This window comes from Aphelocoma coerulescens, chromosome 1, assembly GCF_041296385.1.
Source record: "Aphelocoma coerulescens isolate FSJ_1873_10779 chromosome 1, UR_Acoe_1.0, whole genome shotgun sequence".
NCBI lineage: Eukaryota > Metazoa > Chordata > Aves > Passeriformes > Corvidae > Aphelocoma > Aphelocoma coerulescens.
The window spans coordinates 96,900,947-96,913,919 of NC_091013.1; the positions used below are offsets into that span (position 1 = coordinate 96,900,947).

The 12,973-nt window shown below is 47.4% G+C and overlaps 1 protein-coding gene across 1 annotated transcript; it reads right to left on the minus strand.

The window, feature by feature from the left end:
• Positions 1–623: 623 nt before the first annotated feature.
• DRD3 (dopamine receptor D3) lies at positions 624–11,370 on the minus strand. The gene is made up of 6 exons (XM_069020354.1): positions 11,084–11,370; positions 5,992–6,104; positions 4,645–4,787; positions 3,359–3,555; positions 2,144–2,489; positions 624–1,307 (listed from the first exon to the last, which is right to left on the minus strand). Exons 1-6 carry the CDS (start codon positions 11,363–11,365, stop codon positions 1,111–1,113), a joined length of 1,278 nt encoding a protein of 425 aa, XP_068876455.1. The 5' UTR covers positions 11,366–11,370; the 3' UTR covers positions 624–1,110.
• Between the last annotated feature and the right edge of the window lie 1,603 nt (positions 11,371–12,973).

Sequence of the window (12,973 nt, forward strand, 5' to 3'; positions counted from 1 at the left end):
TGGGAGAGATGTTATGAAGCAGCTCTCCCCCAGGTATGGATTGTAACGGGAGTTATTGCAGCAGCCAGGTGGTACAAACCCTAAACCTAGCAGTGCTTCTGTCAGGAGAGGAGCAAGGGTGAAACTGGTTCCAAAGAGACTGTGAACAGGTTTTGAGACAGGGTGCATGCAACCAGCTGAAAAAACAGGTTTGAAAATCTGGGAGCTATCATGGGCCTTGTTCTCTCAGTGGCCACAGTAGATCACTGGGGTGTGTGGTAGTTAGCAGCCAATCTATCACTGGTCCTTGGGTCAGGAGGAGAGGGGACCCTGGGGTAGTGCTCCACTTCTCACGTGAACTGACCTACCAGAGGGAGGGCAGCCACCTCTCTATCTTGCAAGGAGCAGTAAAATACAAGCTGGCAGCACAAGGGAAGATTTCATTTGCAACTAGGGCGATTTTCTCAAGCACTTAGACTGACCCAGCCTTACGAGGCAAACCTTTTGATGGAAACAACAGGAGAGTTGTTATTTCTCTATCAGTGCTCTGTTCCTGAGTTTCCTTGTCCAATTTTTTCTCTTGGCTCCTGACTGAAGAGATCAGGATCCTTATCAAAGAGGTCGTGTTCTGTCCTCTTGCTAGGACTGCTGTGCATGAGCTGGGTGCCTTCTGCAGGCTGAGGTTCCAGCAGTGGGAGGGCAAACGCATTTCCAGCATGGAGGCAGCAGATATGAGAGATGCCATCTGCGTTTGGGTCCCGTATGCCCCGCGAGCCTGGCAGCTCCCAGGAGCAATGCACTGTGGTGGCTGATCTGCTGCACACCCGGAGCTGTGCCCAGCACTGAGGGACTCACTGGTTCGTCTCTTTTTTTCCCCTCCCTCCCTCCTTCCCCGGAAGTGGGAAGCACTTGTACTGTCTCAGGCAGGAGCACTGAGGCTCGGTGTGGGAAGGCAGCCATGCAGGTGGGGCGTGTTCCTGCTCTTCACTCGTGTGCAGGGGGTACCTGGCTGTCGGCAATGACCACGTCTGGCTGACCATCGCTGCTCGTGGCCGAGGGCAGCACGGCACTCCCCACTGCCTTGTGCCAGCCCAGGCAGCTGCTGCAGACGCGTGCAGCCCTCTGTGGCAGTCAGCAGCAGAGGATCTTGAGGAAGGCTTTGCGGAAGTCAGTGTTGAAGGTTGTGTAGATGATGGGGTTGAGGGCACTGTTGACGTATCCGAGCCAGGTGCTGGCGCTGTAAAGCCCTGGAGGCACATGGCAGGATGGGCAGTGGGCATTGAGGATATGGATCAAGAAGAAGGGCAGCCAGCAGACTATGAATGCCCCTGAGTTTAGAGAGAGGCAGAAAATAATCCCTTGAGTTTCGAGCAGAACTATTTGGAAAGGGGCCTGCACTGGGGCCCTCTCCCTCCACCCCCTCACTATTTTCATGATGTTTCCGTATTTCACAAACACTGAAGGCCATGTTTATTCCTGACACAGAGGGATTTGGCAAAAGCTCAGGCTCCTTGTGACCAGCTTTGTGAATGGATGGATAAGGCTTCAGAAGTGGTTTGATGACAGACAAAAGCAAGTGGCCACAACTTTGAGGGAAAACCCACTGCCTCAGCTGCTTTAATCAATTAGGATGAGGGCTGCTTTATTTCCCTGCTACTACTGAGTTAATGGGGGGAAGCAGTGCATCTGGTGACCACGGCAGGTGACAGGGACACCAGTCACCTGGCTTCTCTACCCAGTTGTATGAACTGGTTCCTCTGCAGCTCCTTGCCCTCAGCTTCCCCTTCTGTAATTGGATCTAAGAGCTCCTGCAGTTAAAGAAACTTAGGGTTGTTCCAGCCTTGTAATAGTAAAACAAAGGAAAAGCAAAGGTGTTGGCTGTTGCTTCCTCTAGTAGGGCTTGTTGGCCACTGATTTTAAACAAGGGTAACAAAACATAGTAAATAAAACACTAGCGTACGTGGCTCTCAGCATTTGGGAGCATTATTCTAGATCCCTAAATGTCCCACCACTGTCTCTCCTGAGTTTGTGAAGCAGTACCAGCTGAAGCCAGGGCCTAGCATGCATTTTTAAAAATCTCAATATTAGATTAGGAGATTCTGTGCTCCTGGAAGTCCCAAACCATCACCCCCTGCACCCCACAGGCAGAATGGCTCTCACTCACCCAGGACGATTGCCAGCATCTGTGTAGCCTTCCTCTCGCGCAGCTGGATCAGTCGGGGCTGCTGCTGTGCCAGCCTCAGGCTGCTGATGGTTCTGCCATTGCTGAGCCTCCGTACCTCCACTGCGGCCTTCGTGCTCCTTCTCCTCTCTTCCCACCTGCTGCTTGGTGCAGGCCCTGGTGCCTTGGTGAGGGATGGCTCATGGCAGAAGCTTCGGTACCGCTGCAGGCTGAAGACAGTCAGCAACCTCCTTTTTGTAGACATCTCCTGGCCTGTGCATTTGAGTGAGAGACAGGGGGAGAACGTGCCTTGGCATCTGCTCGGCAAAGCTTTTCTCTCCATGTGCTCCTGCAAAAGAGGATGCCACACAGGAACTGGAAACCATGCAAACTGCTCATTGGGTCAGAGGATGATGAGGGAAGTTGCAGGAGTTATCCTCAGCCTCACTTGCCTCTTAAATTGCACCATGTCCTCTGGACTCACCCGGGGGTGAACCAGCACTTGACAACTCTCTGCCTCCATCCCACCAAGGAGAAGCATGAGAACAGCAAGAACAGAAATACCTGTTCTGCTAACCTATCATCTGTATTTTTGTGTTGGCCCTGCTCCTCTCAGCATCCCCACCCTTTTAATGTAGCTTCACTGTGCAAAAATGGGTAAAAGGAGGGGATATGCATGACCAGGTAACTCCTTTCAAACTGTTGTGTTTGTTCCCATGGTTGCAGATATTTCATCTAGAAAGGTCAGTGGAACAAATGTTGCATGCACCATGAGTATTTTGACCTCTTAAGTCTGACAGATGAAGATGGTTTTTTATTTTAATAACAGAGGTTAAAGCCCTGTGAAGCCCTGAGAATGAAGCTTCATTGAGCAAAAATCAATAAATGAAGACATTAAAATCAATCAATGAAGAAATTACCCAGACTTATGCATAGCTGAGAAAACCCTGCTCTGAAGAAATTTTGAAGTAGGCTATGCTCTTTTCTAGTTGCCACTTCTAGAGGGCAGAGATACACAGGGAATATCCTCTCTCTCGAGGTCTGAAAAGGATTTAACTGGACCTTTTACATCTCAAATATCATCGTGTATGAGCATGGGATGAAAACATGTCCTATCCCTCCTTATGCTTTCTGTTCTGTGCTTGGCCCTTTGAGGAGAAGAGATTATGCATTCCCTGTCCTTTTTGACAGCTCCTACTGTGTTCACATGGCTCTTACTTGGTGTGCATAACACGGTTTGGTGCTGGCGCTCTGGCTGCCCTGCTGGGTGAGGGTTCGCTTCTTTTGCCTCTGTCTGAGCACGAGGTAAATCCGGACATAGAGCAGCAGGGTCACCATGAAGGGGAGGTAGAAGGACACCAAAGAGGAGTAGATGATGAAACTAGGGTTGGATATGGAACAGACACTGGGATCCCCTGGGGAGGAGAAGAGAGAGAGAGAGGAGCGGCTGAGCTGCTTTGGTTTAGTCAAGGACACTCTGGTGTGTAGGCAAAGCAGGACAAAAGGTGGCTGGGGACAAAGGCAGTCTAAGGAATGCAGATTATGCTCTGGCTTACCCACCTACCTGACTGATGCTTAAATTGAACCCAGCACAGGGCCATCTAGCATTAGGCAGCATGCATCTGCCTGCTTTTCTGGTCAACAGCTCTGTTCTCTTCTTTCATGTCTATTCCTATTCTTTCTCAGAGGATCCTGTCTCCTTCATACTTTCTCCTATTCCTTTGACAGCCTCTGAGCTGTCCAGATGCAGTGTGCATTCTCCCCTATCTGTCTGAACCAGGCAGTAGGGGGCAGCAGAATTTCCCCCCCCCCCATCCCCTTCCTGCCTCAAGCCCTGCGGAGAGGATGGATGGGGAGCAGAAGCTTCTGCCTGTGACTCAGTGGGGAGGAAGGCTCCCTTGCTCCTCTGCCTCCAGGGAGACTGTGCTGCCCTAGCTGAGGGAAAGGAAAAAGACCAACCTGCTTCCAAGGTGGAGGCTAAATTTTTTTTTTTTGCCCTCCTCAAGGGATTAGTTAAGGCAGCAGACAGCCAGTTGGATGGGAAGGAGGTTTCTAACAAGCAATGCTGATATGCAATCCTTGCTGTTTAGAAATGTGTTCTGTATCAGAGTCAAAACTGTGCTTCTGAACCTGTTGATATCAGCAAGACACCATTGAGTCTGGTGTGTGAGTGTATTGTATGTGCTGCACATTTTGCTCTTTGTGCTCAAAGTGATTGTTTGATGGGAATCTGAAGACCTGGACACCTTGATGGGCATTGATTTGGCAGTAGAGCAGGCAGGTTTGCCCTTTAGAGCAGTAGTCAGTGTCTGCCTGAGCAAATGGCAAGTTTATAGACAAGTGCACGTGGGGATTTTTCTCTGCCTTCATAGTGTGCTTTCCAGTTCCTTAAAATTTCCTGTAACTTGGCAAATCTGCAGGACCCATGTTAAATGACCTGGCCATACACAGGGCAGCTCCACTGCCAACCCCTCCTGCGTGCTATTGTTTGGGATACCACCTACCTGTAGTATTGAAGCCAAAGAGGAGAGGGCATGACACTGCGAACGCCAGCATCCAGACTATCACAATCATGAGAGAGACCCTCCTGCAGGAGCTCTGCCCAGTGCTGTACTGGTACTGAACTGGTTTCACCACTGCGGTGTATCTGCAGACCAAACCAGCTCCGGGAAGAGGAGATGGAGGAGTGGAGGGAGGGAAAGGACCAAGTTTTTAAAAGGAGAAATGAAAGCAACATCGGGAACATGATGGTGAATGTGGTGAAGAAATAGAAGAGGAAAGTAGAGAAGATCAGATGATGGGATCAGCAATTTGTAGAAATGGTAAGTGGGGCATCAGGGGGAGGAACAGACGAAATCAGAGTTAGTTGGCAGCAGTGCAGAGAAATGCTCAGCAGAACTCACAGCATGTGAAGCTACAAGGTTTGGGCTACCAGATAGATCTAGAAACCCCAGGAAACCCCTAACCTTCAAGCCCCTAAAGTTATATGGCCACTGCTGGGAAAGAGCACTCTCTGGAGCAACCACAAACTACCAAACTCTTTGTCTTAGCTGCCTGGTCTGGTGTTAGCCTGACAGGCAGAGGATTGCCCAGGGCCAGGTGCCAAGGACCTTCAGCTGCTAGAGTACCCCAGGAGATGCAGCTCAGCAGGGCTAGGATTTGGAAGGCACAGGAGTCTCATCTTTAGGAGAGTCTGGGGGCTGCTCCTTGCAGACAGAGCCAAACTGAAATGGGGATACAGATTCCCTTTGAGGAACACCAGACCTACCCAGCACTGAGAGCTGCCTTGCATTATTATCCTTGAACTACACATTACAAAGGTACAGCATGCAGTAGTTTTCCCTTCTCCCACTCCTTGGTCCCAGTAGCACCACATGTGCCAGGGGTTTGGCTCCCAGCCCTCAGCAGTGCTTAAAATAGGCTCAGTTTTAAAAAGCAGAAAACCAGAGCAAAGCTCAAGATTATACAGCAATAAACTTAATCTCTCCCTGTGTATACAGCAGGATTTTGTTTATTAAAGCTTCACAAGTGAGATCTCCAGGAGAAACCCTCTTCGAGACTCAGTGGGAGTTGGATGACCAGTTGTGGTTCCTGCCTTCAAAAAGCTCAAGGATGTGGCTGGGGCATGTTTTATTGCTTGTATCTCCCCCACTCCAGTGCAGACCTCTTGTAGCACAGTGTGAGCAGAGCCACATTAACAGCAGCAGTGGCAGGGACAGACCTGCAGGGGTTTGTTGTCCTGAAGACACTGATGCTGTCTGTGCTCACCCCACTTCTTTGTCCCTGCCCCACTGGGGTACAGGGCTGACCCCCATGTCCAGACTACCCCCCTGGATGCTGTTGTGCCTCACCTGTCAATGCTGATGGCACAGAGGTTTAGAATGCTGGCTGTGCACATCATTACATCCATGGTGACAAAGATATCGCAGCAGATCCGGCTGAACGTCCAGACCCCTCCGGTCACCTGCAGCAGCAACACAGAACTGTCAGCCTTGTTCTGCACCAAGTCCTGACAAGTTATGTGTAAGGGGTTCTCTCCCCTAAGTATCTCAGCAGCTGGAGGAGTTCGTGTCCACAGTGATGGGCAGAGGGAAACTGAGGCACCTGTGTTGTGTTCAAGATAACACGGCAGTAGGTCATGGAGAAGGAGCCTCACTTCAATTTCAATCCTTTATTTGCTCTTGCAGAGGGAGGCAGGGAGAAGACACAGCAGCTATCCCTTCTCTCAAGGCCTAGCATGATAAATTGATTTAAATTTGATATCACTGTACTTATCCTTTGATTAATGATTATCTGAGAAAATCTAAGGGCTGAAAGTCTTTCTCAGCCTAGCTGCCAAAGTGCTCTTGCAAGCAGTGAGCTGGAAAAATGCTGCAAATTTTTTGCATTTATGTATGAAACTGAGATCTGAGACTGAGGCCTCTCAAAAACCTTATTTGAATTCTTATCTCAGTTACAGATTTTGATTATTAGATCTGAGTGAGAACTCACAGGCCATTCAGATAAAGGGGCTTGGGTTGCTATCAAGCTGTTCTGGTTGCTTTGAGTTTTTAATCTGAAGTGTGTGGTTGTGAAAGCTCAGCTGTAGCCAGTCTTAGCAATGGAGAAAAGTGGTTTTGGACCAGCCAGCAAGTTCTTGACAATGACCTTTCTGATTGACAACCATGCTCCAAACACTGTGTGGCCCTGCTCTCCTTGGGGCTGGGATGACAGCCTGACTGTGAGAGAGGTGGTCTGCCTCAGTGCCCACTCCTTGTAGGAGATGGAGGGCAGGCTGCCTCCTTGTTCAACTGCAAACAAACCCAGTGCTGTGCTGAATGGGGGAGTAGGAGAGAAAAAGGGGGGAAAGTCCACGCCTGGAAGAGAGCCTGGATTTAAGCCTTCAGCCCCATAGATCCTGCTGTTTCAGCTGAATCCTGGGAAGCTATCAGAAACTGCTGCTGATTCCTGGTCTCTCTGCTTACATTTAGACAACATCTGGAATACTGCATCTGGCTTTGAAGCATCAGGAGAGGAAAAATATTGATAAACAGAAGAGAATCCAGTCAAGAGCCACCAAAACAATCCATAGGGGCTGGAGCAGCTCTGAGGACCAGCTAAGGGAATAGGACTTGTTCAATCTGGAAAAGAGATGGCTTTGAGGGGTGTGAGACTGACAGCTCTCTAGTGCCTCATGGGAGGTTATTGAGTAAGTTGGAGGCAAGTTGCTAAGAAGATGGAGCTGGGTTTTTCACAGCAGTGTGTGGTTGGGAGGACAAGAGGCAACAGGAATGAGCTGGAAGAAAGGTGCAAACTGGTTAAGAAGGTTACTTTTCTGACCACAAGGACAATGAGATAGTGGAGCCAGTTGCTTGCTAAGTCTGTGCAGGATCCATCCTTGGAGGTTTTCAGGACCTATTCAAAAATACCCATCCCAGATGGCTGGAGAGGGTGCCACAAGTTAAGTTTGGCTTCTCAGGCAGTGGGTCAGCCCTGCAGCAAGTGTTGGTGCATAGGAAGGATGCAGCTGCCTGCAGAGAGAAGCACCTGTATAAATACAGAATTCACTCAGTGAGAGTTGTTCAAGAAATAATCCTGAGAAATCTAAATGGCTTTAATAGTGGCAGCATTCCCACACATGGGCACAGAAACTTGCTGAGATGAGCTGTGTCTTTAGGGTGTTCTCTGCTGGACCCAGCTGCTACATTTCAGAAATCAGGTATTGAATGAGGCAGTCTTCCATTAGACCCTCTGACCTTGAATGAATGCAGAGCGGGGAAATGGGAATTGGCTTGCAGAATGCAGAAGGGAACTGTGCTTTCCTCTTCAGTTCTCTTGATACTGGTGCTGATCCTTTGTTTTCTTATAAAAAAGTAGGTAAAGGGGAAAAAAAAGTCAAACCAAAACCATTGAGCTTTTCTGCACAGTTAGGTGAGCTACAAGATGTGCAAACTGAAGGCTGTCCATCTGAGATTAGGGACCTTAATAGGTAGGTTCAGCTCCAGAGAAACATTACAGTGGTTTTACTTGAGTTTCAGATTTTGAGATCTGCTTGACCACCTCAAAATATATTAAAAAAAAAAAAAATACTGGAAGCCTTTGCAGTGGGACCCAGTAAGGGATGTTTCTGCAGTTTGAGGCAAAAAGCAATGCAGTTTCTGCATGAGCTGTGGAGTCTGCAGAATATTTCACCATCCAGTGGCAGGTGTTTGCGTGAAAGCCAGCTGCTGCTAACCCAGCAGATGAACAAGCACTTAACTGAGGGAGTTTCCAAGGTCCTGAGCACATTCAAATGCTGAGCTCAAGAATGTGAACCATTAAAACTGAAGAAGGTGCTGGTGGGGACAGCTTAGAAGTGAGCCCTCTCAGGATGATGCATTCAGATCACACCACCTGCATACTAGACTGTAGCTTGTGTAAGAGGATGCTTGACAGATCAAAATATTTGGGCTTAAAACCCATCCTCACTTCCACCTGCCACTTCTAAAATGGGGAGTAGCTCTGTTGAAGTAGTTAATATTTACCTGTGGGGTAAACGAACCCAGAATTTAACAGTGAAGAAGAGCCATTTTATTATATGCTTTGTTCACAATTTAAAAAATTCTATTTCTGCTCTTCCTTTTATTGCTCTGTTCTAATCATCTTTGCTACAGCAGCTAGAACCTGCTAGTCTGCATTTCTGGTTTTCATGTGCTGGCAGGGTACCTCTTCTTTATCCCTCTGGTGCTTTTTGTCCAGGAATCTCAAAGGACATGCCAGGTATTAATTGATTGAATCCTTACATCTGCCTGGGTGAGGTGGATGGTCAAATATTATTCCCTTACAGCTGATGAGAGCAAACCACAGAGAGATGAGCTGATACAATCTTTTATTACCACTCAGTGACTGTGCAGCAGAAGTGGGAATAATGTCCAGGATGAAATCCTGGCTCTATCAAACACAATGCTAAAGAACCCTATAGACTATTCAGGTCAGGTTCTCATCTAATCTTCCTTGATGACCAGTCTGCTTTATCTACAAAATTGTGGTACTATTATTTTTAAATTCCAAACTCCATAGGAAGATTTCCAGTTTATGAATGCACAATGATTATTTTTTTTTAAACTTATGCATACCCACCACTCTCCTGAATTCTTGAAATAAACAACAGAATCTCCACAATTCAGATATGAAGGGTGATGCCACATTGAGGAGCACATGGATGGGAAAGTAGGAAACCAAGTTGCATCAGGCAATGCCAGGCATGAAAGTAGTGGTGCATCTAAGCAGGCTCACTGAAGGGTTTTGTGTTTGAGAGCTGCTGCTTGGGGGTGCTGTTGGCTCCTGCAGCTGTGAGCTGGCTGCTCATGGGTTTGCACGCTGGGAGTACAGAGAGCACTCGTGGTCAGGGCTGCTGAGCTGCAGTAACTCAGCTCTGTCCTCCCTCTGACACCAATCCAGTAGAGCTCCTGGAGCTCACAGAGCAGCTTAGGTCTCACTGCTCCTGTGTGAGAGACACAGATGAGGAGACAGTGTGACTCCCACACAGTCTCAGCAGATTAGATCTCAGTAACAACCTTCTCCTGAAGCTTTCTTCTCCTTTGGAGGTAGAACTGGATGTTGTAAGAAGACTGAGGAGGGTGTTCCCAGCCATCTTGCCACATGTCCTCCTCCATTTATGCAATGACTACAAGGCATGATGGTGTTTAATGCCATTGAACTCCAGTGGGCAGGATACCCTGATGCCACTGTCTTGGAAACCTTGGTGAGCTTCAAGCAGCCACAGCACCAGAGATCAGTAAAGAAGAGGGGCAGCAGTATTGGTGTATCAGACCTACACGCTGGCCCCCAGGGGACTGCTAGACACTGCTGAATAGCGCTTCTGTGCCAGAAACCTCCTCAGGTGGAGATGAGGATTTTGAGGCTATAAAATGTTTTTATTGCTGCTCTGTCACAGCCATCTCAAAATATATCTCAGAAAGAGATAGTTCTGGTCTGCATGATTGATAGAATAACACATTTCATGGCCACAGATGACTCTAAAAACGGAGTGGAAAGCACAAACTTCACAAGCGACATTTAAATCTGAGGCATTCATCCACCTTTAGCCTCTCCATAAATAAGGGCCAGTTCTCCAAAGTCTGGTTTGGCAGACCTTCAGTAGATGAATAGGTATTCCACATGGTTTTGGGAACTGAATGATTTTTTGGCAATTTCCAGGCTTATAGTGTATTGAAGCATGATGCCATTTCTGCTTCATTGGTAGCATCACTGATCCATAAACAGCAGCAAATATTGAAAAAACTTTGGGGCTTTTTGGACTGTTTTTTAAATCTTACTCTTGCTGGAGTCCTACAGCCCAGTTCTATAGGAAAAACCATGCAGTGCCAGGATTGGTAGTTTGGGATCTGTACGAGTTCTTTTCCCTGTTGTTTGGATGACTCTTCCATCAGCTGCTTTGATTATCTAAGCTCCACAGACAGAAATTAGTCTTGAATGGGTCTACAAACACAACTAGGAAATGGACCTACTGTTGTGCTCACAAATCATGACCAAGGCACTGAATGGGGCAGAGGCTGCTCCACAGATGTGCCTCAGTCCCACTCTGTCCGCAGCAAGAGTGAATGCCAAGTATTTTCTAAAGCAAAGCATAATGTGATTTCATTAAGGATTGGAATGCACTTGAGCTGATAGACTATTCCAATCTGAAATAAAACTTGACTTTCACTAATATTTTTTAGCTGCAATCAAATTGAAGAGTCTAATTCTGTCTTGTTGGGTTGGCTTCCCACACACACACACTTATTCTTTTTTTTTTTTCAATCTTTCTATGTAACACACCCAAGCAGTACCACATCCTGCAGGACAGCTTCAGGGCTGTCCCACACAGATCAGTCTAAACGTTGCTACTGCCTTCTTTAGGAACATGACCATGCATGCAGTGGTGTGGTAAAATTCTGCTTATCATCCCTAAAAGGCACTCACCTCCAGGTACACCATCCATGGCATCACCAAAGTAGCCACCAGCAAATCTGCCACTGCCAGGCTCACCACGAGGTAGTTGGTTGTGGTTTGCAAGGTGCGTTCCCTCAGCACAGCCAAGCAGACCAGCACGTTCCCAAAGATGATGGCCAGAATCAAGATGCAGTAGCAGAGGGCGTAGTAGGCATGTGAGTGGGGCAGGTCAGGCTCTGTGGTGCTGTTTGTCCCACAGGGAATGGGCTCTGTTGTATTAGGATGGCTGCTGGCTCTGGTGAAGAGGGCCATGGGGCTGCCACTGCAGAGAGAAAGAAAGAGACAACAGAAAATCAGAGCTCTGTAATAATTGTTGAGAACAGTACCCCCTGTAGGTACTGGTATGATTTTATACTTTATTTACGAATGTTCCTTCAAGCCAATCAGAGAGGTGTTTCTTCTGCTCATATACAGACAGAGCTTTGCTTAAAGATTTGTTTGGCTTGTTCTGTTTTTCACTGAATCTAAGCCAAGAGAAGAATGCAAGACTTCACCTCCTGTGTGCATGTGAAAGGTGGATCTTGACAACCAATGCAGCTGTTTGGAAAGTGGCAAATGGTTTTGAGATGCACCAAAGTCACACCACAGTACAAGTCAGCTGGGCAAGAGTGCAGTCTGAAAGACAACAATTTGAAATGATGAGAAAGACCCAACACAGTTACCCAAACATAGCAGAGATTGGCCAAAATTTGGAACTTATATCTTTTCTTCTGGGAAGTATCCTCTTCCTTCTCTCATCAAAAAATGTCTTCAATAACTTCACACACTCGAGTTCTTGGCAGCCTGGCAGAGCCTCTTGATCCCTGGCTGCCTGGCAGCAAGCACCACCTCCAGAATTCCTCCTTTTCGGCAGCATGTTTCTGTCCCAAGCCCTGCCTGCCTTGTAAAGGGTTGACTGCTGGTGCTGTTTCCATTTCATCCATACTGTGCTCTGTGTTTTCCATGCCTGGCCAGAAGATGTGCTTCTAGTGCTGAAAAGCAAACCAGCTTGATGTTTGGGATGAAATAATGGAAAGATGCTTGCAGGGTATTCTGCATTTCTTTTTCTTACAATAGATTCAAGTCTGTTCTCAGCAACCTACCATGATTTAGGAGGAGGATTTTTTCCAGAAATATGAAAGCTGCTGTCCCAAGGTTGTTCCATGACATTTAATGGTTTGTATCTTTTTTTTTCCTTTGCTACTGCTCCTGTTGCTGAACTCATCATCAGTATGACAGGTATGAAAAGCAAGGAGAAAACATTGTAAAGCCAGTGGTATAAATATTACTCTGTTTCACCTCACCCCTTGAACAGCAGCATCTGTGATGCACAGCTGCTGCACAGCTATGTTCCTGGAAGAGCAGTTGTGCAATAGGTATAAATTGCTCCAGCCCCTGGGGATATACTCATCCTTAAAACTGCCACTCTCCCCTGATGGTGCCACTCTCCCCTGATGCTTTGTAGCTGAGAGAGGACAAGGGTTGAATGAGATGGAAACTGAACTACCCTATGTCCTGTGAACACAGATCCCTCAGGATGGGGGTGAACCAATGGCACGTGCTTTGTTTGAAAATGCCTTTGCTTGTCTCCTCTGTCTTTCTTCTGCCTGTCCCTGACAAAGAAGTTAAGCTTTCCACTGGATCACAAAGATCTCTTGTAATATGAGTGCTTCTGCTGAGTCCAGGACTGTTCATAAAACAGTTGAGCTGCAGCCACCCAAAGACAGCATTCATTTTACTGTGTCCCTTGCACTGACACAGTTCCCATTCTGGGAATTCTATAATGTCTGGGACCAGGAAAGGCTGGTTCTGTAGTGCTGGAAAAAAACCTTACCTTAAGCAGCTGCCTAGCTGATAAGCAAGGCCAGAGCAGGGGGATGA

Coding starts and splice junctions, on each gene's coding strand:
- DRD3 (XM_069020354.1), bottom strand. CDS start 11,365: ATGGCCCTCTTCACCAGAGCCAGCAGCCATCCTAATACAACAGAGCCC. Junction 6,105..11,083: donor CATGGATGGTGTACCTGGAG/GTGAGTGCCTTT, acceptor TTGCTGCTGCAG/GTGACCGGAGGGGTCTGGAC. Junction 3,556..4,644: donor CTTTGGCTTCAATACTACAG/GTAGGTGGTATC, acceptor TCTCCTCCCCAG/GGGATCCCAGTGTCTGTTCC.